The 27,428-nt window shown below is 59.2% G+C and overlaps 1 protein-coding gene across 1 annotated transcript; it reads right to left on the bottom strand.

The window, feature by feature from the left end:
* LOC119103889 (serine palmitoyltransferase 2) lies at positions 1–26,758 on the bottom strand. Its single transcript, XM_037227576.1, has 10 exons — positions 26,463–26,758; positions 15,610–15,780; positions 14,734–14,888; positions 7,510–7,655; positions 5,894–6,112; positions 5,413–5,576; positions 3,924–4,085; positions 3,102–3,367; positions 1,181–1,310; positions 1–378 (listed from the first exon to the last, which is right to left on the bottom strand). Exons 1-10 carry the CDS (start codon positions 26,553–26,555, stop codon positions 283–285), a joined length of 1,602 nt encoding a protein of 533 aa, XP_037083471.1. The 5' UTR covers positions 26,556–26,758; the 3' UTR covers positions 1–282.
* Positions 26,759–27,428: the final 670 nt, after the last annotated feature.

Below are 27,428 nucleotides of genomic sequence, written 5' to 3' on the forward strand. Positions count from 1 at the left end.
GGCACGGGCGGCGGCGGCGGCGGCGGGGCAGGGCGGACGACAGAACGGGCCGGGGCGCCACCCGCCCAAACACGCGACAGACGAAGGCAGCGGCGACAATGCGCCAGGAGAAAGCCGCGCGCAAGGGGCGTTCCCGCCGCCTCAGCTCAGCTGCGCCTACCCGCAGTATCACAATAGGTGGGCAGCCGAGCGGTACCCAGCGGCGCAGCCGGCTCGAAGCCGAGCTGACGCCCACCGCTCCGAACGACCGGCACGGTCGGCGGCCGCTCCGCTCTGGGCCCGCTAGCAGCGGCCGTACTCGATGTGGACGTTGGAGCGAGGCCGGCGCGAGTACTTGATCTCCAGCTCGTCCCCGACCTTGTCGATCAGCTCCAGAATCTGCCGGACAGAGACGACCCCGTCAGCAGCCGCCGCTGGTGAACACGCTCGGCCAGAGGGGGACGACGCCCATCGGTCGTCAGCCAGCGGCGCTGCCAAGCAGGGACAAAGCGAGGCGTGAAGCGTGCACCTGACCCGAGCTGGCGAACGGCACGGAGCGCCACAAATAGGCCGCGGCGCGCGTGTGGCGTCCAGTCACGGCACGTTGAAAGCCAATGAATGCCCCACGCCGGTACGCTAGTCTGCACGACGTTTGTGGTGAATTGAGTTCGCCGCCGAGGTAATTGAGTTACGGACCACGAGCAGCAGGCGCTAAACGCCACTGTAAGGCCTATTGCGGTAGCTGGCGACCTCGTACATTGAATGCACCTCCTTTCATGCGCACTGCGTTCGCACCCAAAGACACAGCTCGCTTTTCGTTCCTTCTGGCCAATAGAGGGCCAGGCTGTCATCGGAGGCCGCGCGCCGAAGCGGCGTGACACGGATATATATATATATATATATATATATATATATATATACATATATATATATATACATATACATATATATGTATATGTATATATATATATATATATCTATACATATATATATATATATATATATATATATATATATATATAAAGATCCTCGCAAAACTCTGCTTCGCACTGACTCTGATCCGGCGAACATCGCCACAAAACATCCGACGCACATCCAGCCAAATGACATCGGCACTGTGGTCCCACATGGCAAGCTCTCCAGCCGGCCGCGTAAGTCCGCCGGCGCCGGCAGCGGCGGTGGCGAGGCGCGCGGCCCGCACCTTGTCCAGCATCTCCTTGGTGTGGGCGGCCGAGATGCAGAAGCGACAGCGCACAGTCAGGATCGGCGTCGCCGGGAAGCCCACGATCACGGTGGCGATGTTGTGCTTGAACAGCTCGCGGGAGAACGCCCTGCGGTCCACGCGCACTAAGTCAGGTCACAGCCACGACGGCACACGACAGCCGGCCACCAAACGCCAGGCGCAACACAGCGGGTACCATCTACGCACAGCCGCCACGCTCCATCACGAGCACACGCTGCGAACGGGGAGTGCGATGAACGATAGGCTCAGATTTACGTGAGCAACACGTTACTCAGCACGAACCGACTGAACACGAACAAAACGCTGCACAGCCGACACTAAGTCCAGCTCCATCGTTAGCTCCGCTCCACACACGCGGACGGCAAGGAACGTATGTGGCGTACGCGGCACGCAAAGGCAAACGATGCACGGCTGGCGTGGTCACTTGCAATGGGTACTGTAACGCCACAAACGACAAACGCATGTTGCCCGGGCGCTGTGGCGCGGTCAGGTACAAACATCGATCATTTGCAATGGGCATTGTAACGCCACAAACGACAAACGCATGTTGCTCGGGCGTCGTGGCGCGGCCAGGTACAAACACCGACATGCCATGACCACATCAATCAGACCCATCACGCCCCTGACGCCGGCCCACAGACCGCGCGTGATATGCATGTCACGTGCTGACGGCCGCGAGTGACGCATCACATGAGCAGCGCTGCCAGGCGCGGAGCTGCGGGAGCTGCCGGCTGAGCCGGCGCCGGGAGCGGGGGCTGCCGACTGAGCCGGCGCCGGCGCCGGGAGCGGGAGCTGCCGACTGAGCCGGCGCCGGAGCAGGAGCCGCCGACTGAGCCGGTGCCGGGAGCGAGAGCTGTCGGCTGAGCCGGCGCCGGGAGCGGGAGCTGCCGGCTGAGCCGGCGCCGGGAGCGGGAGCTGCCGGCTGAGCCGGCGCCGGGAGCGAGAGCTGCCGACTGGGCCGGGCCGGCGCCGGGAGCGGGAGCTGCCCACTGAGCCGGCGCCGGGAGCGAGAGCTGCCGGCTGAGCTGGCGCCGGGAGCGAGAGCTGCCGACTGGGCCGGCGCCGGGAGCGGGAGCTGCCGACTGAGCCGGGCCGGCGCCGGGAGCGGGAGCTGCCGACTGAGCCGGCACCGGGAGCGGGAGCTACCGACTGAGCCGGCGCCGGGAGCGAGAGCTGCCGGCTGAGCTGGCGCCGGGAGCGGGAGCTGCCGACTGGGCCGGCGCCGAGAGCGGGAGCTGCCCACTGAGCCGGGCCGGCGCCGGAAGCGGGAGCTGCCGACTGAGCCGGGCCGGCGCCGGGAGCGGGAGCTACCGACTGAGCCGGCGCCGGGAGCGGGAGCTGCCGGCTGAGCTGGCGCCGGGAGCGGGAGCTGCCGACTGAGCCGGCGCCGGGAGCGGGAGCTGCCGGCTGAGCTGGCGCCGGGAGCGGAAGCTGCCGGCTGAGCTGGCGCCAGGGGCGGGAGCTGCCGGCGCACCCCTGGCCTCACGGTGTGGGAGCCGCGCCTCACGTGATCGCCCAGTTAGGGGACAGTCCGCCACCGCCCGCGCGTCAGGGAAGCGCGGGAGCCGCGCCAGGCGTCCCGCCCGCTTCCTCCACCCGCACTCCCCCGTTAAGGGAGCGTGCGGGCACCTGAGAAGCTCAGAGCAAAACAACGCTGCGGGAACGAGCGCCTTCTCGACGTCAGGCGAGCAGTCCAGTCGTCTGGCCAAGGGAGGTCATTAAAGCGAGCGCGAACAATGCGATGCCGTGTTTCGTGTTCTGAGAGCGGCGCCTCCTCAGGTGCCGACCCGCAACCCCAGAGGCCCTACGGCCGGCATCCGCCCCCGAGCAGGGCCACCGGGGGGGGGGGGGGGGGGGGTCCGCCGTCCAGCACACTCACGCCGCCTTGGCCGGCAGGAAGATTAGCAGCGGCACCACCGGCGAGTCGTCACTGCCGTACAGGATGAAGCCCATCTGACTAAGCCGCTTGCGGAAGTAGCGCGTGTTGTCGGCCAGGCGCCGGATGCGCGCCAGGCCGAGGCCGGTGCCGCCGCCGCGACCCATCAGCTCGCGCACCACAGCCGATATCTGGCCGGCCACCGGCGGCGGTAGCGTCGCCGCGTAGTGCATGCTGTGGCTGTGCCGGCGCACGTGTGCGATCAGCCGCTACCGGGAGGGAGGCGGGAGGAGGTCAGAGTTGACGCAGTGTGACGCAGACGGACACGTCACCGTCGGGAGCACGTGACGCAGCGTCACGTCACGGCAGAGCTCGCGGCGCGCTAACCAACAGGGCCTCGTCAAGAGGCGCCCACATCGCATGCACACACACACACACACTAATAACCGTCGGAATGCGCTACTCAGCACACTCGACGGCTGAAACAGCCGCCAGTTGTATGTACAACAGCGGTTAACAACGGCACAAAGAGCGCCGTCATTTGCTTGCCGACTTCATCGAGAGGGCGCGGCGAGAGCGTAATCAGCAATTCGTCCAGGCGCGACAAAAGCGTCTTCTGACGTCACTGATGACGTACCAACCATCGGCCACCACACCGACCTCTCCACCTTCTGACGTCATTAACAACGTACCAACCATCGGCCATCACACCCACCTTTCTGTCTTCTGACGCCATTGATGACGTACCAACCATCGGCCACCACACCCACCTCTCCACCTTCTGACGTCATTAACGACGTACCAACTATCGGCCATCACACCCACCTTGCTGCCGGCCATGTAGCCGCCGACGGCGCCGAAGCTCTTGGTGAAGGTGCCCATGAGGACGTCGACGTCGCGCGCGTCACAGCCCCAGTACTCGGTGACGCCACGGCCCGAGCGCCCCAGCGCTCCGATGCTGTGCGCCTCGTCCAGGTACAGGTACGCCTGGCCGGCGCGGGTCAGGTCAGGGGAGCGTAACGAGGCACGAGCAAGGCTGGCGGCGTCAGGGTCGTACGCTGCTGAGGAGGGCACGCGGAGGCACACGTGCACCTAGGGCGAGACCAGACTAGGGTCGCACACAGCGGTACAGACGCAGGTACGCTTGGCTATGTCAGGTCAGGGCACACTGGGTACAGCCACAGGTGCCGCGCCTGAATAATGGCAAAGGTGTGGGAATGCAGGTGCGCGAGGCGGCCAAGGTCGGCGTGGACACCAGCGAAGGTGATTCTGGACACGGGGAATGACTCGGGCAGCAGCCACAAGTACGAACGTTTACGCGAGACCCGTATTGTCGCGCCAGACAACCACCAAGAGGCACAGCGGCGGGATGGATGTGCTATTTTGGACCACACATTTTTGGAAAACCCGTCCCGACCATCCCTTAAGTTATCTAGCCACAGGGCGATCAGTCGGCGCCGCAACCGCAGTCGTTAATCCTCAGTTTCGAAGGTATTTTCTTCTTCTGAATGGCAAGTCAGTCAGCGACGACACAGGACCTATAAACAGCTTTATGACGTACGTATTTCATCTAAATCCGCCGCCAACGATCGCCGTAAGCCATCATGCACGAGCCCGGTACCATTGTTGTTGACTGGAGTTTCAGGGCGCGCCGCCCGCTATCATTAGCCCCGCTGAGACGCAGATGAGTCCCGGCTGTGGACCAGCCGCCGACGCGACAACATGAGCCAGTCACGGACAGCCTCGCACGAGAGTCACGAGTCGTGAGCGGCGGCGCGCCGGCGCCCAGATCACACCCAGCAACTGGGTCGCGCTGGGCTGAACCCGCCGACAAACACGGCCCTATCTGATAGGGCGCGCACACCGATCGCTGCGGCGCCCCCGCCCTCCGAGGGTAGCTGACGTATCCGGTGGGCATGCCGCACGACTCTGCCCTCTCATGAGGACGGACGTCCGAGGCGGGCAAGCCCATCGGAGCTGGGGCCGCCCAGCCGAGGCCGGCCGGGCGGGTGTCGTCGCCACTGTCGAGGCTCAGAACATTCGCGGAGGCACAGCTGAATCCGGGCATTGTGAGCACAAACGATGTCTTGCGCGGCACAAACACGACCCTCGGGCGATAACGTCATCCATGGCCTAATTGACATGGGGAAGTCCCACAAATTTCCAGCGATAGGCATAGAGGCTGCACGCGAGTTTCAATCTTATCCACCAGTCTCCTCCTTATCGCCGATGCGACAGGGTTTTCCTCAGACAGAGGTACTGGCTAGTGCCTCACCGCAGCACTCCCTCACAGAGGTACCGAACAGCGCCTCACCTTATACTTCTTCTTGAGTTCGATTATTTCGGGCAGGCGGCAGATGGAGCCCTCCATGCTGTAGATACCCTCGACCACGATCAGTATCTTCTTCCACGGCCGGTGCGTGCGCGGATGACCTTCCACGATTGCACGCCGTAGCTTCCGCTCCAGGTCGTGCACGTCTACGACGTGACATCGCACGTCAACGGGGCACGTCCGGCGGGAGTGCGCCGGCAGTCGGCGCGTCTCAAGGCCACCCATGAGGGCGGCGTACCAAGCGGGTCAGCAGTCCCCGGTGACGCCCCGCCGCAGGCGGTGCCAGCCACGCCATCGGCACAGCGCGGGCGGCGTGGTCAAACGGTCGGGATGCTTGCGCACGCAAATCATCCATTAACACAGTGACTGTAAGGCCCAGCGATTTAGACTTGAAACTAATGCAGCTTCGGATCACTTCACAGTCACGGTCACCGTCTGCCGTGACGGCTGCGCGCCGCCGTACCGTTGTGCTTGAAGACGTTGATGGTGGCGCCGGAGAGGCGCAGGCCCAGGATGAGCGAGGCGTGGTTCAGCTGGTCACTCAGCACCAGGCAGCCGCGCCCCACCAGCGTCGGGATGTTGAGCGCGTTCGTGGCGAAGCCCATGGCGAACGTCACGGCCTCCTCTACGCCAAGAAACTCGGCCACCAGCGACTCTAGGTCGTGCTGGCACTGCTGACTGCCTGTCCGAGGGAGGCGACGATATGGGTCACGACGGGGCTCTGGGCTATCCTGACACTGCTCTCAATCGAAGAGAACAGTACGGGGGTCACACGAGACACAGGAATCGGCGGTGCTTCTGTATCAATGCGTCTCATCACCGCGGAAACTGGCCCCATCCAGGCTTTGAGGTATGCTCCCCACTCACATTTACGATAAACGAAATGCTACATTGGTGCCAATGTCGACACCCCTAATGTTTTCTACATTCCGATTCAGTGATGTACGCACACATCAGGTCCAGTCCGCCTTTACCATTCGTACATTTTCAACCTTTGGAATCTCCACTCCCCAATGCCGGCTGTTCGCGGCCACAGCCCACCACGTAAGCTTGTTCTCACGCTCGAACTGCAGCGACTTGCATATTGTCGAAGTCGCAACACAAAAAAACCATTAAGTGGAAAGCCAGGTCCGCCCGTCCAATGCATATCATGTTGCGGGTCACAACACAGTCACTACAGTCGCCTGCAATGCCACCATTAACCTCGCCCAAATCAAGTCCAATGCATGTCAAGCTGCAGTTAATGAAGACGTCCTTGCATAACGTTTAAACGATGTCGGTAAACAACCAGCCTGTAACGAACACGTAGACCAATGCTGACGCACATTGTCGATTGGGGGAGTACATAACGGACCGCAAGCTACACAAACGATGACGACAATAAGCGCCGAGTCGGGGGGGGGGGGGGGGGGGCGGGCTGCATACCGCACCGGGGACTACATACCGAGCCAAGAACTACATGTCGCGTAGGGGACTCACACCGCGCCGAGGACTACATACCGAGCCAAGAACTACATATCGCGCAGGGGACTCACACCGCGTCGGGGACTACATACCGAGCCAAGAACTACATATCGCGCAGGGGACTCACACCGCACCGGGGACTACATACCGAGCCAAGAACTACATATCGCGTAGGGGACTCACACCGCGCCGGGGACTACATACCGAGCCAAGAACTACATATCGCGCAAGGGACTCACACCGCACCGGGGACTACATACCGAGCCAAGAGCTACATATCGCGCTGGGGACTCACACCGTACCGGGGACTACATACCGAGCCAAGAACTACATATCGCCCAGGGGACTTACACCGCGCCGGGGACTACAAACCGAGCCAAGAACTACATATCGCGATGGGGACTCACACCGCACCGGGGACTACATACCGAGCCAAGAACTACATATCGCGCTGGGGACTCACGCCGCACCGGGGACTACATACCGAGCCAAGAACTACATATCGCGCAGGGGACTCACATCGCGCCGGGGACTATATACCACGTCGGGACTATACGCCGCATCGGTAACTACACACCGCGCCAGGAGCTATACACTACACCAAAGATTACATACCCAGCTGGAGCCGCGTGGCGCACGAAGAGACGCCATTCTGGCGCAGCAGCCGCTCGGCCGAGTCGGTCCAGGGTCCGCTCTTCTCGGCGAAGCCCAGGTAGTTGTAGGAGCCGAAGTTGGTGCACCGGTTGAGGGCGCCCGTGCGTCTGAGGGCGGCCGGCGGCGGGTCAGAGGAAGCGTCCGAAGCGCCGCAGCCGGCAGGCGCGGCAGTGACACGACATAGCCCCTCTCGTTCGGGGCACGCGACTTTTCGCAGCAAAAATCGTCCCGCGCGAGCTGCGTGGCGTCCGTGGGCGATGCGACCGAGCTGGGGCTAGGACGGGAGAAAGCCAGCACACAGAAAACAGGGCTTTAGTGGCTACGTCGCAGCTGGAGCCGGCGGAAATCCCGAGCTCCCGCCGCAGCCATACCCACGGCTTCCAGACATACACACGGTGAGCGGCACACAAGTGGGTGACCTAAGATGATGGAACACCTCGTAAAAGACCTGTGCGGCGCGGATATGTATGCACTTACACTATGGCTTTGCGCAAGACCGTAGTGAGTACCCACACTCACGCCACGAACCCTTTGCGCTCGAGCGACAAACGCATGCAGCCCCCACCAGTCCATATTGCACCGCGTGCTCCACGCAAACGGAGCGCGCGCTCGTCACGCTTCGGACCGACCCGACGGCGGGCGGCGTCGGCGGCGGCGGTGCACGGGGCGCCGGCGCGTGACGTCACCCGTGGCGCTCCGGCACCTCCTGAACATCGCGCCGTAAACACGACGGCGGACGGCGCTGAGCTCCTGGCAAGGCCGGCGTCTCGCGTGCTTTTGCTGGTTTGAGACCTTGGAAAACTCGTTCTCGAAACACCTCACCGCGGATGTTTTGGTCTGAGACGCAGCAAAGGAGCCTGCACACTACACATGCAACACACCTTAATTTTGTCAGCAAATCCATACTAATCGTACGGATTTGTACGATTGGAAATCCATCATCAGCGAGCGAACAATCGTTGAACATATTTTGTTCTTGCTGCCATTGCTGCCAAGTGCCAGTGCTTGAGGTATCTTGGGGCCTCAAGAGCGTCGGACATATCATGACTTGCTCAACGGTAAGTATGTGGAGGTATTCAGGCTCAGCAATGGATTGTACGTGCGTGGATAACTCTGGAGTGTGGATCGAAACCCAATGAATGGCATCGTTATGTTTTTTTTTGGGGGGGGGGGAGGTGGAGAGGAAGGGATGTTATATCTTTGGCCGGTCTAATGCCAGGCAGCAGGATATACGACTATCACTTAGTGCTCAAAATATAAGTATAACAGGTTAAATCAACAAATGGATCAAATAAAAAGAATTACAAACGTAGAGTAATATGAATACATGTGTACACGTACATATACAAATATGCACACACACAAACACACACACACGCACACACACACACACACACACACACACACACACACACACACACACACACACACACACACACACACACACACACACACACACACACACACACACACACACACACACACACACACACACACACACACACACACACACACACACACACACACACACACACACACACACACACACACACACACACACACACACACACACACACACACACACACACACACACACACACACACACACACACACACACACACACACACACACACACACACACACACACACACACACACACACACACACACACACACACACACAACACACACACACACACACACACACACACCACACACACACACACACACACAACACACGCACACGCACACGCACACGCACACGCACACGCACACGCACACGCACACACACGCCCCCCACGCACGCACGCACGCACGCACGCACGCACACACGCGCACACACACGCACGCACGCACCCACACACACACACATGAATATATATATATATATATATATATATATATATATATGTATATATATATATATATATATATATATATATATATATATATATATATATATACATTGTCACAAAATATAACCATGACATATATATCTAAGTCTAATTTTAGCAAATTTGAACACCTTCAAGTGCAGCATCAATGCGTGTTTAAGTGTAAATCGCGCGACCCAAACCCCGCTCCATGCTCCGGGGCCCGGCGAATCGCCGCAGCCCGCGGGCGACCGCGCCACCCGAGCGGCTCCGGTCTGCGGCCGGGGCGTCCGGCGGCGGACCCGGCCGGACCTCGCTGCGTCGTGCCGGGCGGGGGCCGGCGTGCTGAGTCAGCCCCGGACGAGAAGGCGCGACGCTAACCACGTGCGGCTCCGGCCGGCACCGGCGTCCAGCCTCCCCGCCCCTGCGGCCGCCCGGGAAGGCCGGCCGCATGAGCCGCAGAGAGACGCAGATGGGATTTCGCAGCCCCACCGCCCATCGGCGAGACAATTCGTGACGAGGCTTGAAGCCCGACTGCAGACGGTGACGTGGTCCGCAGTATCACCCCGGTGGCTGCCACCCTCGCGGGCCGCCGATGGCTGCCACCCTCACGGGCCGCCGATGGCTGCCACTCTCACGGGCTGCCGATGGCTGTCACTCTCACGGGCCGCCGATGGCTGCCACTCTCACGGGCCGCCGATGGCTGCCACTCTCACGGGCCGCCGATGGTTGCCACTCCCACGGGCTGCCGATGGCTGCCACTCTCACGGGCCGCTGATGGCTGCCACTCTCACGGGCCGCCGATGGCTGCCACTCTCACGGGCCGCCGATGGTTGCCACTCTCACGGGCCGCCGATGGCTGCCACTCTCACGGGCCGCCAATGGCTGCCACTCTCACGGGTTGGATGGCTCTCTTACCGACGACAGCAGCACTATGTATGACGTCAGCGATATCCGTTCCATCTCGAAAGTCTCATTCGCGACGCGAGTATGTGACGATGAGTCAGTTGTTTCAAGCAGCCCCGCCCCCTCCCCCTTCCATTTGTCGATAGCACACCTCACGCCACCCGAGGCCGTGTGACGCCATTTCCTAGCAACGGCGTCCCCACAGACGTGACGTCAAAACGTGACGACCGTGTCGTCAAGGACGCGGTTCGAACCGAATGCTCGTTGAGCGGTTATCAGTTCTACGAAACCGGTCCCCATACCAGCAACTCGTGATCAGTCCCAGAGCAATGGAACGCGCACGTGGAGCTTGACATCATCATGGTGAAGTTATTTCCAGCAATTTCGCAACGTATGCTTCGAACGCCGTTCCAGACCGTTTAAATAACTACATGCACCACCAGCATCGCCCAATCAATGGACACATAACTTTTCGAAAGTTCCAGCCAGAGCCAGCGACTGACCCACGATTTGTCTATCTGTCCTCAACCCCATCCAGCGCAGCCACAGCCGTGCACCACTCGACTATTATACGCCTCGCACGGTCCCATCCTCGTTCCGAACGCCAAAACCACCACGGCGGCGCTAGCGCCGGCGCCGCCGCACAGGGAAACCCCGGGACCTCCTCGGGACCTCCCCGGGCGACGCTGGCCCAGCCCTGATCCGCCGGCTGGCCGGACCCCGCGCGCGCGTGACCTAGTGGCGTGCGTCCGCCCGGGTCCGCCCGCCCCACCGAGTGGCCTCGTCTACAGCCCGGCACGTACAAATACACACGGCGCGTCGGCAGGGGGAGGGTGAGGGGGGCTGTGTTGCAGACTGAGCCCGGCCCGTTGCCCATCCGACCCGCGGCACGTGAGCGGCGCCGAGTGGATTGGGTGTCAGTGACCGCATGCTACCCCTCCCCTCCCCCTGGCTCCCGCCACCGCCTCTGCCTCGCCGCTCCAGGCCGGCTGTCCCTCCCCCCCCCCCCTGGCTCCCGCCACCGCCTCTGCCTCACCGCTCCAGGCCGGCTGTCCCTCCCCCTCCCCCCGGCTCCCGCCACCGCCTCTGCCTCGCCGCTCCAGGCCGGCTGTCCCTCCCCCTCCCCCTGGCTCCCGCCACCGCCTCTGCCTCGCCGCTCCAGGCCGGCTGTCCCTCCCCCTCCCCCTGGCTCCCGCCACCGCCTCTGCCTCGCCGCTCCAGGCCGGCTGTCCCTCCCCCTCCCCTGGCTCCCGCCACCGCCTCTGCCTCACCGCTCCAGGCCGGCTGTCCCTCCCCCTCCCCTGGCTCCCGCCACCGCCTCTGCCTCGCCGCTCCAGGCCGGCTGCAATAGCCGGTTGTCGTCACAGCGTGACGTAAGGTCCACGCGCAGCGCATCGATTGACCTGCGCGGCGTCCGGTCGCCTGCGACTGATGCCGCGCACGGCGCGGCATGCCGCGGGGCTTTTTTTCGGGGCGTAGGGGACCCATCGCGCGGAATTCGGGGCGCAGGGGACTTATCGGACTCGGAGCGCAGGGGACTCATCGCGCGGGATTCGGGGCGCAGGGGACCCATCGCGCGGGATTCGGGGCGCAGGGGACTCATCGTGCGGGCTCGGGGCGCAGGGAACTCATCGCGCAGGCTCGGGGCGCAGGTGACTCATCGCGCGGGACTCGGGGCGCAGGGGACTCATCGCGCGGGACTAAGCACATCGCATGGCTCACTCGGATTACGGCACACCCTGCGCGAAACACCGGGCGTGGGACATTATGCAACACGCTGCGAGCATGTGGCGGTGGCGCGTGCCACTGGGGGTGCAGGAGTCCGGACAACGGTCACGGCACAGGGATCCACACAAGGCCGGTCACTGAGACCGTGCCGTGGCTGAGACGCACGGCACGCGGGGGTGGCACCAGCCGTTCGGAGCCCAGCTCGAGGCCGTATGAACGCGGGACGGGCGGCCCGCGAGCCGCGCTGGCCGCAGGCGGGCCATGGCACGCAGCACGCGCGAGACAGGACACGGGTCGACAGTGCATCGACCTGGCGGCAGGCGATACCAGGTGGTGCCGCCCCGACCCTGGCCGCAGCGCCCGGTGCCCCTGACAGCCGCGGACTAATGGCGCGAAGGTGGGTCTCACACAAACGGCTATATTTCCACAGACATACGCGGCATACGCTGTTACACACAAACACGAGCGCGGGCGGTTGAATGCACATCGCATTGTTTCCATCATTATTTTCGGGCCCTTGCGACTTACTTACGAGTTTCAAAACAAACCGGCACTGGCTGACACTCAAAGCGGCGACGACCACAAAGGTGTAAAAATATAGCCTTTGTGCGGTGTCTGAAGGTAGATTTGAGCTGTTGTCGCCTATCACAGCTTCGTCGGCCACACGGCTTATATAAGGCCTCGCGGGGCCAGCCCAGGGCGATGCTCGCTTCGATACGATTGCATTCACACGGCTGTCAGCTGATCTATGGCTACCTGGTGCGAAGCATCCTCAAGTAATACCTGCTACGGCCAAATGCGTGTGACGTTGCACCAAGCACGAACGAGATCATCCACAAAGTTGACGCCGACAACGTGGGCCACCGATAACGACAACCAGCCACTTTGACAACGCCGAGGGAGCGTCTGGTTCGTGCCGCCGACACCATGCTATGAGGCTCGGCTCTGACGGTGCATTAGCTCCTGTCAAAGGTCGAGGAAATCGCCCAAAGCGGAGGGGGGAGGGGCGCGTTTCGCCAGTGTGCCATGTTGACGCAGATCGGCCTGTGACATTCACTGAACTGGAATGGCTGTATTGTGATAGTCAAATGTGCGCTTTTTTAAATAATTTGCTACGGACCCCTGGATTGGACGAGCTTCTGGAATCGCCGCCCACGTTGGCCAGTGTTTCTTGCCACAGTCCTGGGACACCATCTGACCAAAAAATTATGGCTCAATTGCAAAATTTGGCGGCGAAAACTTGACTGTCGCAATGCTTGGCACGCTCCGTTCTGCCCGATGACGTCACCCGACTTTTTCAACAGTCGCTGCCACCGACCCCAAGCCCGCCCAGACAGCGGCAAGAGCGAGCGCTGAAGCGTCCAGCTCCCACCCAGCCACGGGTGAGTGGACCGGAATGTAGGCGCTCTAACCGGTCCAGATATCGGCACGGACAAGCATGGGACATTCAAAAGGCATGACGCCGAGTCCAGTTGTGCGGTAAGCGTGGGCGCGGGATCCGCTGCTGCGCGGCGGCCCGCCGTCGCAGACAGACCGAGACAGACTCTCGGCCATAATCTCCATGCAACGTGGCTGGTGAGCGTTACGCCGCTGGGCCCGACTCTCCACCTGCGGGCCCCGCGAATGCACCGCCACACAGCGCCCACCCGCCGTTCCTCCCAGACGAGCGAGGAGGCGACGCCCGGGACGAGACGGCGCCGCGATCGTCGGCCCGCCGGTCACGTGACGTCGCCGCGCCGCGCGATTAGCGGCCGTAGTCGTCGCCTTATCTGTGTGTGTGTATGTCCGCCGGCGGCCGCGGCGCGCCCGTCTGGCCGGTGCAGCTGCACCGAGCGTCCGGTCGGCGGCTGCCCCTCCCTCCCAGCGCCGGCGACCGCTCCGCACGCGGCGGGCGGCTCCAGCCAGGCCACGGCCGAGCCGAGCGCCGCCAGCAGCCTGCTCCAGCTGCGAGTCTGCACGCGTGTGAAGGTCGGCCACTGCGTCGACGTGGTGCTGCGGATCTATCCGCGTGCACCGCGTCTCGCATACGTGCTCAGAATTCGGGCGGCATTCCGTGCCGGGAGGGCGGCGTGGTGAGCCGGCGGCGCGCTGTGCCCGCCTCCACGGTGGGCGGTGGGGCAGCCGGACCGCACCGTCGGGCCACGGATCCCAGCCGGGGACGGGTCCGGTACAGCGCGCGACCACGCGAGCCGACACGCCATGTCTCATCAATGACGACCGCGACGGCTAAGCGCCGTGTCGCGCCGGAGCGGCGTGATAACGACCGAGGTCAGCCGAGCATGGCGCGCCGCGTCCCGCAGACGAGCGGGCGGGCCGGCGTGCGGCGCACGGTCAGCAGCCGACCCCAGCCCGGTCCGACAGCGTCGTCCTGTGCCGGCCGCTCAACGAGTCAAGTCTTACTGGGCCAACGACGGCGTGCGGACCGACAAACTTCAAACACACGCGGCATGACGATGAAAGCACAGCATGTGCTACTTCTCGACCAGAAGTGAGGCAGCTCATGCAATGACGGTGGGCAGAAACACACACACGGAGCTCAAGCCCAAACACGTGAGCCTACGACGGCAAGGCAAGACTTGACGTTCCACCGGCGCGAACACGGCGCTGCCAGAGGAGTGCGGCCCCGCCCGAGCAGCGCAGCGACCGCCGGGGCGCGCCGCCCGCCCACAGCGCCCACCTGTAACTGAAGCCGTAGTCGAGCGTCTCGCGGACCTGGATGTCAATCTCGCCGCCCGGACAGCTGGCCAGCGGGTTGTTGAAGCAGTCGGACATGCGCCGGTACACGTTGCGGATGTAGAAGCTCTCGAAGCTCGAGTACAGCGGCGTGTAGCCCTGCGCCGGAGCAGCGGGTCGCTAACTCCACCGGGTGCGAGTGACGCATCGCACGGCACGCGCACGTGACGCACACAGCGCGGGGACGGCGGCGCGGACGGCCACAGGCTTCACAGAACGGTGACGAGGGCACGTGGGAGGCTGGCGGGGCAGAGCCACCTGCGTCGTGTTCAATGGGCACAAAGCTCACAGGTGTTTTGAAATGGATTATGGAGAGCAGTACGTGATGGAAATTGGGGCTGTATGGCCAAGGGATGATGGAGAACGATAGAAGATATCCTTTTAGAATGCACAAGCTCTTGGTGGGGCCTTGCGATGCATATCACTGGCAGATCAACACGAAGTGGTAGTGCAAGTGCACTAAACATACGTAGCGACAAGAATCGTGAAGGACAAGACTTAACAACATGCGTGCCATTTCTGAGGTAGTCTCGCTTGTGAGCACTGGTCGTAATGGGACGTAATGGCTCAGCCCCTGTCACTCACGCATTCAGATGCAACCTTGATCACTATCGCTCAGCTTTCGCATTACGTGATACGACAAACCGCGATACGCGGCGCTAACAACAGCCTAATGTATTCCGTCTGCCCGGGTCGACCGGTGAACAATCGCCGTGTCCGGATCACACTGCCAGGCCAGCCAGAACCGCAACCCTGATCACGCCGTGGCGCAGCCGGCGTCTTCTCGGCCCGCCGCAGAGCAGCCGGCGGCCGTGCCCACCTGCCTGTCCTTCTCCTTCTGGTGCACGGGGAAGAAGAACTCCTTGACGTAGCCGACCGTCACCAGGATGAAGTAGGCCAGGTAGGTGATGAAGGCCACCCACAGGGTACACTCCTCGATCTTCTCTGTGGAGCTGGGTCGCGGCCGGGCCGGCGGCGACGGTGGCGGCGCCTGTAGACAGCGGTACACTCAGCCCCGGAGCTGTGCGCCGGGCGCTGTGCAGCTGACAGGCAGCCCGTCGCATCAGCTTCGTGTGTTTAGCGGCGTGAGCCACAATAAACAGGTTTCACACCCCTTCAGGTAATGCATTGTCGTCGTGACGTTGCCTACAGCACGCAATCAGACGCCATGTAACCTCCAGCGTCAGGGGTGGCGAGCTCTCCAGCGTCAGGAGTGGCGAGCGCTCCTGCCATATTTTAAGTGGGAGGTCGGAAATGGGTGTCCAACGCTTTGCACCCAGCAATTCAGAATACCAAGTTAGCGCGTACAACAGTGTAAAACCCATTCATCGTGCTTTCCGAACAGGAGACACTCCAAAACGCAAAAAGTAAAACGAAGCCAATTCCTAAGTGTGATTAATAGATACGCTATTTATTTCAGCAAGGCTCTGTTCGCGAAAATAGTGGCAATACTTGAATACAACAAAATCGAAACGCAGAGGAATCGTCACATATTACTAGCGTTTGCACTGAACAAATCGCAGACCGCAATTACTGCCTGCAGTCAGTAATCCTGCCAACATGCGAATTCCAGAGTTTATCAGCACTAATCTGCGCCACGCTTCGATGTCTGCAACGACACGCAACGGAGTGATCCCCGAATAATACATAGGGCCTTCAAAGCAACAGGAAGTCTCCACGTACACAAGTCTGTCGTCACTTGGTTAGGTAGCCTGAACCAACCGATAGCGGTGTAGATAGTGGTGGTACTCACGCCATCTTACCGATGAAACTACGGGCGTCAAGCTCCATTGTCGGACGACACTAGTTCAACTCTCAGGCTGTGTTTCTACCACACGCGCTTTCCGTACGCGCTTATGCGCTTAGACACGGGCTAGCTAAGCGCTTTCCGTACCGCATGCGCTTAGACATGTATGTTGTCCACGACCGATTCAAACAGGCAAGGAATAGCTGCTTTGAATGGAACTAATGAACCTCAAACAGAACTCCTCCCAGGAGCAACCCCACGGACATGTGCTGATACGCTCAGCTCCTGCATGCAGACACGGTTTGTACGGACGGAATGCTTATAAATGCTGGGGTAGGGCAAACAAGGCCTAACACAATGGGCACCGTGATCTATTGGCCGAGCCCATGCAAGATCATTCACGAGCCCATGTGGATCATGCAAGATCCACACGTCCACAACCGGACGGTGCGGCTCATGCCGACCATGTAAGATTCACGTGTCCAAAACCGGGCGGCCCATGTGGCCACTGGACACTTCCAATCGGTTCCAGCGGCCGATTGCACGAGCAAGCACTGCTGACTGAGTTGGCGCTCGGCCAGCCGAGGCGTGGCTGGCAGATATAGTGCAGCCGAACCGGCGGCCAGAGTGGGCCGGCCTCGCAGCCCGGCCCGGTTGACAGCCAAAATACACCCGATCGCACATGCCGCGATCTGGGCCACCTGGAGTCCGGGCAGACCGATCACACATGCCGCGATCTGGGCCACCTGGAGTCCGGGCAGACCGATCACACATGCCGCGATCTGGGCCACCTGGAGTCCGGGCAGACCGATCGCACATGCCGCGATCTGGGCCACCTGGAGTCCGGGCAGACCGATCGCACATGCCGCGATCTGGGCCACCTGGAGTCCGGGCAGACCGATCACACATGCCGCGATCTGGGCCACCTGGAGTCCGGGCAGACCGATCACACATGCCGCGATCTGGGCCACCTGGAGTCCGGGCAGACCGATCACACATGCCGCGATCTGGGCCACCTGGAGTCCGGGCAGACCGATCACACATGGCCACGACGATCTGGGCCACCTGGAGTCCGGGCAGACCGATCACACATGCCGCGATCTGGGCCACATGGAGTCCGGGCAGACCGCCCGCCGGCCGGCCGGCCGGTCACGGCCAGAGCGGTGACCGGCTGACGACGTGAGAGCCGAGCGTTGGGACGCCGGCCTAACCGCGCGGCGCAGACAGCCGCACGCACAGGAATGGGATGACGATTACAATGCTTGCGGCTCAGGCCGTACCGACAGCTAACACCGCTAATGCCAGTGATGCGTGTGTCGGCAAGTGTATGCCATACGGCGGCCCCTCATCTGACGCGCTCCACAATGACTTTCCTCTCCCATGCGATCTGCCAGAGGACAACAGTCCATTGTCTCAGTTGGGCCGCTCCATCTAACTCCGATTATCGGCTGTCCGCATCACTGTTGCTGTCACTGCAGTTGCCACTGATAAGCCCCGTCAGCCTCGCTGCACCGCTGCCCACGCGCGCGAGCCGGGCAGCAGCAGGCGACCACGGAGCGCTGGCCAACGGCGCCCTGTTTACATCACACATTCCGCTGCGCAAGACGACTGGAGCGGGCTAGTTTACGTACGGCCATCTACTGAACTCCTCTGGCATTCCTGTCCGTCTGGCCAGCAGCTCGGCCGCCGGCACGGCAAAAGTAGCTCACACGGACGGGAGCTGTTTGAGCCCTGCATTCCACTACTGCCATGTACGCTGAAAATGCAGAACAGTTTAGGCTGCCTGAGGGGCAGACCGAACCTGTCCAAACCTGACCGCTGGCTGCGGCAGCGGAATAGCACAGACTCTGGCTCTCAGAGCCGGGCAAAAGAGCAGGTACGACTATGTCACTGACGACCAGAACAAAGTTGCTCAAGCGCCGTCCCGATGAGTCCGGAGCCAGGGAGAAGCGAACACAATGATAAACCTGGTCCGGGGCGGCCCCTGGCAAAAGCGCTGATCTATTAAGGTCTAAAGAGTTGGAATCGGCTCATGCCGGGCGGTGGGTTCAAGATGCACGAAACAAGTCCTACTGAGCCCGTGTTTGGTACGATCGATAGCGCGCACCCAAAGCCACGGCAGTGTACTACAGTCTCGTGGGATTTTGACGTTATCATGTCATGCCATTGTGGCTTTGGGCGGCATTCAACCGCTCAGGCTGTATGGCGTCGCCTGCCTCTCACTCTGGCAAGGACGGCAGGCACCGCGTGGAAGCGAGTCACGTACCTCTGGTTTCCCGGGAGTGGAATCAAGCCGAGGACCTCTGGTTTCCCGGGAGTGGAATCAGGCCGAGGATCTCTGGTTGATAAATTACTACTTCGCAAAGGAGGGCCAGGTACTCATAAGCCATCCACTGGCAGAAGACAACGTAACTACGGATCAAGTCCAGAAAAGTCATATTGAGGAGCAGCGTACTAACTAAAACTTCTGGAAGGCTAAACGGAGGTATGTTTTACACATCTGGCTTCATAAAACAAGATGAACTTATACTCATTTGCCGAAGTACACACCAACAACTCAATTCAATTTAACGGAACGGCAACGGCGGCAATTCTTAGTTCATCTAAATTGCATTTCGAACAGAAAGGAAGATGTTAATGAACAGGACGGATTGTTTTCAACCGGACGCGATGCTTTAATATCACGTTCCCTGGTCGTATCACAGTTAACAAATCTTTCAGTTATCAAACAAACTAAAGTGCGGATTTCATAAACGCATAAAAAGATGATTAACCCCATTCATTGCGTGGCAATGTACCTTCCTGATGGAAAGTACAGGACGCATCTTCCGAGGTTCCACGCGAGATAATGCGACCAGCCGGCCACGATGCATCAACCCACAACCGTAAAACTAGGGCAAGAATGCATCGAACACGATTAAAGAGTGCATGAAAGTCTCCAATCACCCGCGAAAAATCGACGGCTGTCGCACGGAACAGACAAATGTTTTGCCCGCTTTTCACATCCTTCAGAGCCTTCAAATAAAGTCGGGGTTACTTGATCGCCTTCATCTTGCCAGCACTCTCAGCTTTCATGTCCGATGAACTTAACCCAATTTTCGCAGGTGAAAAGCACACTGCGTAGTGGACGGAAGCATCGGAACCACGACCGATAACCGTTCCCAAAAACATTAATCTACTAGCGCAGTGACATTTACGAGGATCGATGCAGCAGTTTTACAGGAAGGCGCGGGTGCGAATGGACGTTTAATAACCGTCGGGTTAGGTATCGATCCGTTCAGCCGCTGATCGACTGCGTACCAGCTTGCAGCCTTGCTGACCGAGTGCCGTGATGGGGTCATTGAAATGAACAGCAGCCCGATACCGAGTATCAGGCCTTTGAGGTGGAGGCGACGCTCCGAGCAGACCGCCTCAGGACCACCTGCTCAACGTCAAAACGCTAACCCCCAACGCACCGGTCCACGGCTGTACAAATAGCACGCCGAAGTCAAGGACCCGGCGTCCAACGGCGCCCTAAACAGTGACATCTCAGTAAACAGCGGTATTTCTGAGCGAGCGCAGAGCGCGGTATTTCTGACCCCATCCTAGAGCCAAGCACCGGTGCGTCGCTGACCAGCTGTTGCGGAGCCGAGCTCGGCTCGACGTGCCCGGCACGCACGCTGGACGAACTCGGCACGCGCTGGACGGATCGTGGCGGCGTACGTACACAGTGCCGAACGAGCGCCGCTAACTGGGACGAGCCTGGTCGGCCCGGCCGGACTGGGTCCTCGGATACTCCGCCGGCGCGCGCTGCCGCACCAACCGCCGGACGGAGGTGCTTTACAATAGGGCGGGCACGGACAGAAACAAACATGTTGTTCGTCGGAAATTTTGGATGAAAAATCTATATTCAATTCGTTCTGCTGCGCGCGTGCGCTTCTGGGACCCGAAGACGTCGGCCAAAGCTGCCTTATACATCACGTGACTTCAAACTGGCAAACTGTGGGGACAAAATGCGTGATAATACTTCGAGGAGAAGTTGTGGGATAGTGATCGCCGTAGAAATGTCCGAATGTCCTGTTTCAACACGACAATCAGGTTTCGCTGACTGCGGCATTTCCGCGGGCTGACGCAGCCTCCCAAAAAGTCGGTAACAAAGGATGTTTCCGTCGTCTCCAATGACAACGCCCGCTGCAAAGCCCATGACATTAGCGTCGTGCCGCTTAATCGACCGGCCGGCCGGCAGCAGACCGGGCCCGCTGCACCGGCCGGCGCTGCGACGGTCGCGGCGGGTGCCTGCCGGCCCCGGCGGCGGCCCTGACCGCCCGCTAACCCAGTCGACGACCCGCGGCCGGCGCCGGTGGGGAGTCGCCAGCCGCACCGGCAGCGGTGTCCCGCGCGGCCACTGGGTCATCGACCACTCCCGGCCGGCAGCCGGACGGCGGCGGCGTATTGACTGACGGGCCGTGTGGGGTGGCCACTGCGGCCACCCGCGGGCCGTGGCGTCGTGCGGGGTGACGCAGCCGCGCTACCATGACCTACGCCTGTCGCACCAGCCGCCCACCCAGCCACATCCGCCACGCCACACATCCGTCTTCAGTAAGCGGACGGATGCTGGACTCCGGTTTGGTGGGGCGGCCACAGAAAGGGCAATCGGCAGCGTTTCCCTCCGTCGTCTGCACACATTCGCGCGGTTCGTCCAGCTGATACCCATCCTGCATCGACCAAACCCAGTGTCTAGTGGTGATGTCTGTAGTGGTGAACGGGGCGGGAGAGGTCCGTCGGGAGCGACGGACGGAACGGGAGGGGTTCAACAGGAGTAGCGGACGGGACAGGAGGGGTCCCTCGGGAGCTGTGGACAGGACGGGAGGGGTCCGACAGGAGGAGCGGACGGGACGGGAAAGGTCCGTCGGGAGCGGTGGACGGGACGGGAGGGGTCCGTCGGGAGCGGTGGACGGGACGGGAGGGGGTCCGACAGGAGGAGCGGTGGACGGGACGGGAGGGGTCCGACAGGAGGAACGGACAGTATGAGAGCGATCTGACGGAAGCGGTGGGCGGCCCGGAAGCGGCCCAGCGGTCCACCTAACAGTACCACCACCAGCGCCATACTACTGGACAGCCCGATCCAGCGCAAGGCGTCTTGCGGCCGGCCCCGCGCCTGACACGGCGCCAAACACGGCCCTCCAGGCCGACCTCTGCGTCATGCGCACCGCACGAACTCCCATGGCGCCAGAACCAGAAGCCGGAGGCCCCGGCGGCACCGCATAGAAACAGGCGCCTGCAAGCGCGGTCTGTTGCCACGCGCGTGCGCCCGCTCGCGACAACGGCAGTGCAGTGCCTCGTCCGGAGGCGTGGTTCGGAATACATTCCAAAGCTCTGTGAATCATTTCGATCGTCTCTGAACAGCTGAGCGCCGTTCAAAAGGGCGCGTAGCTGCATCACGAGCTCATGGCATCCGGCTACGTAACGAGCTTGTGCTTGATCTGCAGGATTCACACCGGCGTGTTTTGCACTAAACCGGCATTACGAGCGTCTCGAGCTGCGTGGTAAGCCGCATCAGCACGCTCTTCTATCATGCGCCAAGCAGATTACGATGAGTATTTCCATTGCATTAGCTGGCGGATTCCTAGCCAAAGAGCCCAGTGCCAGTTCTGCCGAGCGTTTCCACGTTAAGCCCTTCGACATAACAAAAATCCCGACTGCCATTGGTATTTTGGTCACACAAGGGACTCGCTGTGAATGTCCTAGGACGCCAAAACAGCACCCAACGGCCCTCGTCGTGAGCAATCCCCTTTCCATAAACGGGGTGCTTACCCGCCGCTGCAGTACGCGGGCACCAGACAGGTCCGCCGCGAGCACGTGGGCGGCCGGGCCGGAGGAAGGCGGCCGGTTCCGCCACTGCCACCGCTGCGGCGGCGCTCAAGGTCGGAATGCGGGGAAGCTGCGCCGGCTGGGTCAGACCAGCTGACCTATTGCGAAACGCGCGTCCGCCAAGCCAACTCTGCATTCAATGATCACCTGCATTGGAAAACTCCCACAGTTGCACTTTCATGCTTGGAAAGCAAGCATCCTACATGTAACAAGGCAATGTCTGACACACAAATAGCCGGCTAGTTATTCCTTTGCTTAATATTGTACTTATTTGTTGGAAAGACATCAGCATGTGGGAATAGATTTAACTTCTTTTTGTACTTAAAAACCTGAGCAGCAAAAAAATAACAATGGTAAGTTTGATTTCTTACAATTCACAGGTTATAGACCTGTGAATTTGTCACCAGAATTTGGTTTGGGCACACAGGTAATGAGAAATAACAGGCACTTGGTTTCAGGCTAACTAAGGAAGCACATAGCAACACATTTCAATGAAGTTATAGATACGATTTCTAAGAAAATTTAGCACAATTTCATCCCATCACTGTTTTCAAATTTAAATGCAGGGTTAAGGCAACTAAACATCCTATAATTATTCATACTGACCAACTTTCGCTAGGCCATATAAATGTCAAAATATTGCAGCCATGACAAATCTTGTCAAAAATCGCATAATTCATGCTCGCATATGTAACAAATCATGTCTGTACTGTTAGGTGACCAACACTCATCAGCTCCCTTTTGTGGTATCTTTTGTAAAAAAAATTCATAGTCAGTAAGTCAACATGCAGCTTTTAGTATTACCATCTTGATCTGAAGGAGATGACTGCATGGTAAATCAAGTTTACCTTTTTGACCTTCATGTACCATTTAATTTTATATTGTGAGCTAAATAACAGATAAAAAATGACCTGCCTCTAGCCCAAACCAAACCAGAGCATCCATATGAAAATATTATTCTAAAAGCACTGTCATTAGCGTGTGTTTAAAACGGAACTGTGTAGAAGTATTTTCAGACATTCCAATGTGGTGAGAAGCATATTTTTAGTCAATGTGCATAAAATTGTAGACTAATGAAACTCAGTACCTGCACAGCTAGAACTGTCACTAGCAAAATCGTTTACCCAAAAGGTTTGTCAATTTTCAATGTAAGCATCATTATATATTCACAACTCAACTGTCTAACATTTACAGCAAACTACGCACAACAAGTTACTCAGACTGCAACACATGCTGCACATGAAGCACACAAGTACCTAAACATAATCAGCCCACAGGTGAGCCATCCCACATAGTTGTTGTTGCTTTTTTGGTAATCATAACATGTCACTTAGACATTGCTAGCAACATAAAATCTGGGCAACGCCGGCGCAGGCCTTGCACTAGGTAAAACAGTGCGCACCATCTAAACCCAGCAAGCAAGCCATACACAATTGTCACCAATACGTGCGCCAGATATTTATTAATTCCTCTCACACCTTCATATAGCTCTAGGTTCCATACAATGCCAGTGAATTACGTCTTTCCTTACGTCTATCACTCATGATGTCTACAACCGGGCGTATGAACCGGCGGTGTAGCTGTCACCTAATCGTGGTAAGTTCGGTAATACTTCCAGCTGATCGTACGTTGACGTCACAAAGCCACAAAATCACTGCCGCCCCAGCGATAGTTTGCGTGTTTAAGGCCAGCAAGTCAATGGGATGGGACCTGGGCGCATCCCGTCACGAAGCGGTCCCTACCAGTCACACAGCAAACAATGATTGAAAGTTGTGTGCTGTAGGAGAAGGCCCATGGATTACTTTGCATGATCTTTGAGATGAAAATGAGATCCCGCCGGATGGCAACGGCCGAGATGGATAGGACAAGGCCACCCTATGGACGAGGCCGGACAGGACCCGACAGGAAAGACCAAACCAGGGGAGACCGGGCGTTCCAGACAAGACTGGGTGAACAAGACGAGACCGGGCAGACTGCACGGATGCAGATAGGACCCGACGGGATCAGACATAACCAGGCGGGATTAGACGGCATCCGAGGGACCATACATGACTGAAAGGAACCGGACGGGGTGGAACATACAGGGCGGGACCAGGCGGAACTGGACAAAATGTGATGCGGCCAGACGGGACCGAATGGGATACGACTAGAAGTTACTGGGACGAACTGGACATGAACGAATGGGACCGGACCAAACTAGACGGGACAAAACGACCGGGCGGAATCAGACAGCATGGAACAGTATCTTAAGTGACTGAAAAGAATCGGGTGGGACAGAATGGGACCACACAGACTTCGACAGGGTCGGACCGGATCAGACAGAGCCAGATATAGCATCATTAATGGAGACAGAACCGGGGGAAAAACCGACCAAATAAGGGGAAACCAGGCAGGACGAGACCAGACGGGACCGGATGGACCCGGAAGGGACCTGACATGACCGTGCGGGATCAGACGGGACCAGGCGGGACTTGCCGACGGAAGTCCCGCTCTTCGCCACTGTTGGCCACTGACCAACACATGGCCCCTCATTTTTCAGGTGCCTCATAGAATACAAATCGCGTACCCGGCCTCGCTGCTCCTCGTGAAATGGTCCCCTGAGCTGAGTCCAACACGGAGTTAACTGTTGGGTGCCGGTGATATCCGGCCGGACTAGAGGCGCACATTCCCCAGGACGATTTCAACCGATGCAAGGGTCCATCTGGTTGACATCTGAAGTCCCGGCCCAACGGGCTGGGAGCCCGAATGTGACCTACAGCCAGCTCTTCGGGCCCTTCACCCTTTCTTTCGGGCCTTTGATCGCCAGCCTCGATGGGTATTTTGGGCCTCTCTTTAGACACCCTCTGCCACTGCTCCGGTCGATTCGCGGCACTTTGCCAACACAGGGCCCTCTGTGGAGTTCTGGCCAACCCGGGTCATGGGCTCAGAGGCCAAACCAATGTAAATCACGGGCCACAGTCTTGTGCTTATTTAGCGAATTGGTCCTCAGGTCCCCACCGACGCGGGCCTGACTGTTCGGCACTGATGCTGCCTGAGCGACATAGGGGATCCCACCGACTCGGGGGGGGGGGGGGGGGCAGTTGACGGAAAGGGCTCTCTGGCTGGCATTTGAGAGTCCGGCAATGCGAGTCGGGTCGGGAGAATGCGTTCATGCCGCTGTGCCCTTCTTCTTCCCTGCATCGCTGCCCAGACAACAGCGTAAGGGCTACCGAGTCAAAGCAAAGAAACGATGACAACGTGGAAGACTCCTTACGGATCGGATAACCCGGTAAATGACATATAGGGCCACTAGCAAGAGCGGTTCCCGGACAGCATAATGAGCCTCAAAATTTCACTTTCCTCCCTTAATCAGTGAATAAGTATATTTGCCTGCTCATTGGTATTTCACTGTCGCTTGCGACTCCTATCGGTCGCCTGAGGGCCTAAGGGCCTAGGACCTGCTAAAAACTGCTCCCGTTCTATGGGTCTATGGGTCTCTTGGGGCCACAAGAAGAGCCTTGGTGCTGTGACTTCCTCTCTGGATCCTCTACTAGACACATGCGGTCCCCTATGAAATTGCTAACAGTTTCTAAGCTGTTAACAGTTAACAGTTTGTTAACAGTCACCGTACGAAACTGTCACCAGTAGCAGCAGTGATCTAGTACTCTTATGACGTCATCGTACAATTAGCTGGAGGTGTTAGCGAAGTTCACTACAATCAGCTGGCAGCTGCACCGCCGATTCCTACACCCTGGAGTGAAGACTGGATTGGGCGACAGACGTGAGGGAAAACGCAATTAACTGACATTATATAGGCTGTGGAGCTATATGAAGGTGCTAGAAGAAATTCATAAGTGTCTGGTGAGTGAAATGATAACTTTTTGTATCATTTGCTTGCTAGACTTAGCTCATAGACCACTTTACTTAGTGTGAGGCCTGCATCAGTGTTACCCAAGAATCAATATGGGCAAACAACATACCTAATCAAGCAAACTGAACATACTGCTGATGACATTAGCACTTACTATCGCAGTGTACAGGCAATTGTTTGAATGAGAGTATAGCAGCAGACATAAAATATCCACATTCATTCTTACCCCATTATGGAGACTATGTGTCGCGTGACCCTTGACGTGACCGTTCTTCACGGGCTTCACTTCAAGTCCATTTCTCTTCTGTTCAGCCGTCATTACGTTCAAAATGGAACCGCGATTTGCCAGTCGCTAAAGAGCGAAGTATCGCAAATTATTTCTGAGCCGGTCAACAGCCTCTTGACAATCACATACCACGAGGCACTTGAAATACTAGAGACGACGATCACAGACGAAGGTGTAACACCACTGACGATTATGTTTGTGAATATGAAAACCGAGTGTGCCCCCGCCCACAAACGCACGCCCGCTACCACTGCTGGCGCCGCGCCGCCGTCGCCCACTCGCATGGTTCGCCCCTCCCTCCCAGCAAACATGTGCTACCAAATACGGATAAAGGTCACACCAAATCTGGCGTATTTTTCAGCAAATGTCTCCAAACACACCGATAAACTCGTTAGATATTTCGTCAGCATTAAATGACTCAAAGATGTGATGGAATAGGATACGTTTCATCGCGTAGGATATTGGATGGTGGCACGTGGCCAGCCCACTCATAGACTCTGCCAGCCCGCTTGCGGACTCCGCCAGCCCGCTTGCGGACTCCGCCAGGCCACTTGCGGACTCTGCCAGCCCGCTTGCGAACTCCGCCAGGCCACTCGCGGACTCTGCCAGCCCGCTTGCGGACTCCGCCAGCCCGCTTGCGGACTCCGCCAGCCCGCTTGCGGACTCCGCCAGCCCGCTTGCGGACTCCGCCAGCCCGCTTGCGGACTCCGCCAGGCCACTCGCGGACACCGCTACCTCGCCGCCGCCAGCAACATCCCTCCCCCAGCCATCAGCGATGGCGAGAACACATGCGTCAGGACGCGGCGCGCATGTCGGGCGCGACCGTCGAGTCAGGCGAGTTTGTGGGGGTCAGAGGGACGTGGCTGACAGTTTTTCTGCTTCAGCTGGTGTAGCTCTAGGGGAAGA

The sequence above is a fragment of the Pollicipes pollicipes genome, unplaced genomic scaffold, assembly GCF_011947565.3.
Source record: "Pollicipes pollicipes isolate AB1234 unplaced genomic scaffold, Ppol_2.1 Scaffold_2555;HRSCAF=2994_pilon_pilon_pilon, whole genome shotgun sequence".
In the NCBI taxonomy this organism is placed as follows: domain Eukaryota; kingdom Metazoa; phylum Arthropoda; class Thecostraca; order Pollicipedomorpha; family Pollicipedidae; genus Pollicipes; species Pollicipes pollicipes.

Coding starts and splice junctions, on each gene's coding strand:
- LOC119103889 (XM_037227576.1), bottom strand. CDS start 26,555: ATGACGGCTGAACAGAAGAGAAATGGACTTGAAGTGAAGCCCGTGAAG. Junction 15,781..26,462: donor CACATAGTCTCCATAATGGG/GTAAGAATGAAT, acceptor CGCTGTCTACAG/GCGCCGCCACCGTCGCCGCC. Junction 379..1,180: donor CCAAGGAGATGCTGGACAAG/GTGCGGGCCGCG, acceptor TCTGTCCGGCAG/ATTCTGGAGCTGATCGACAA.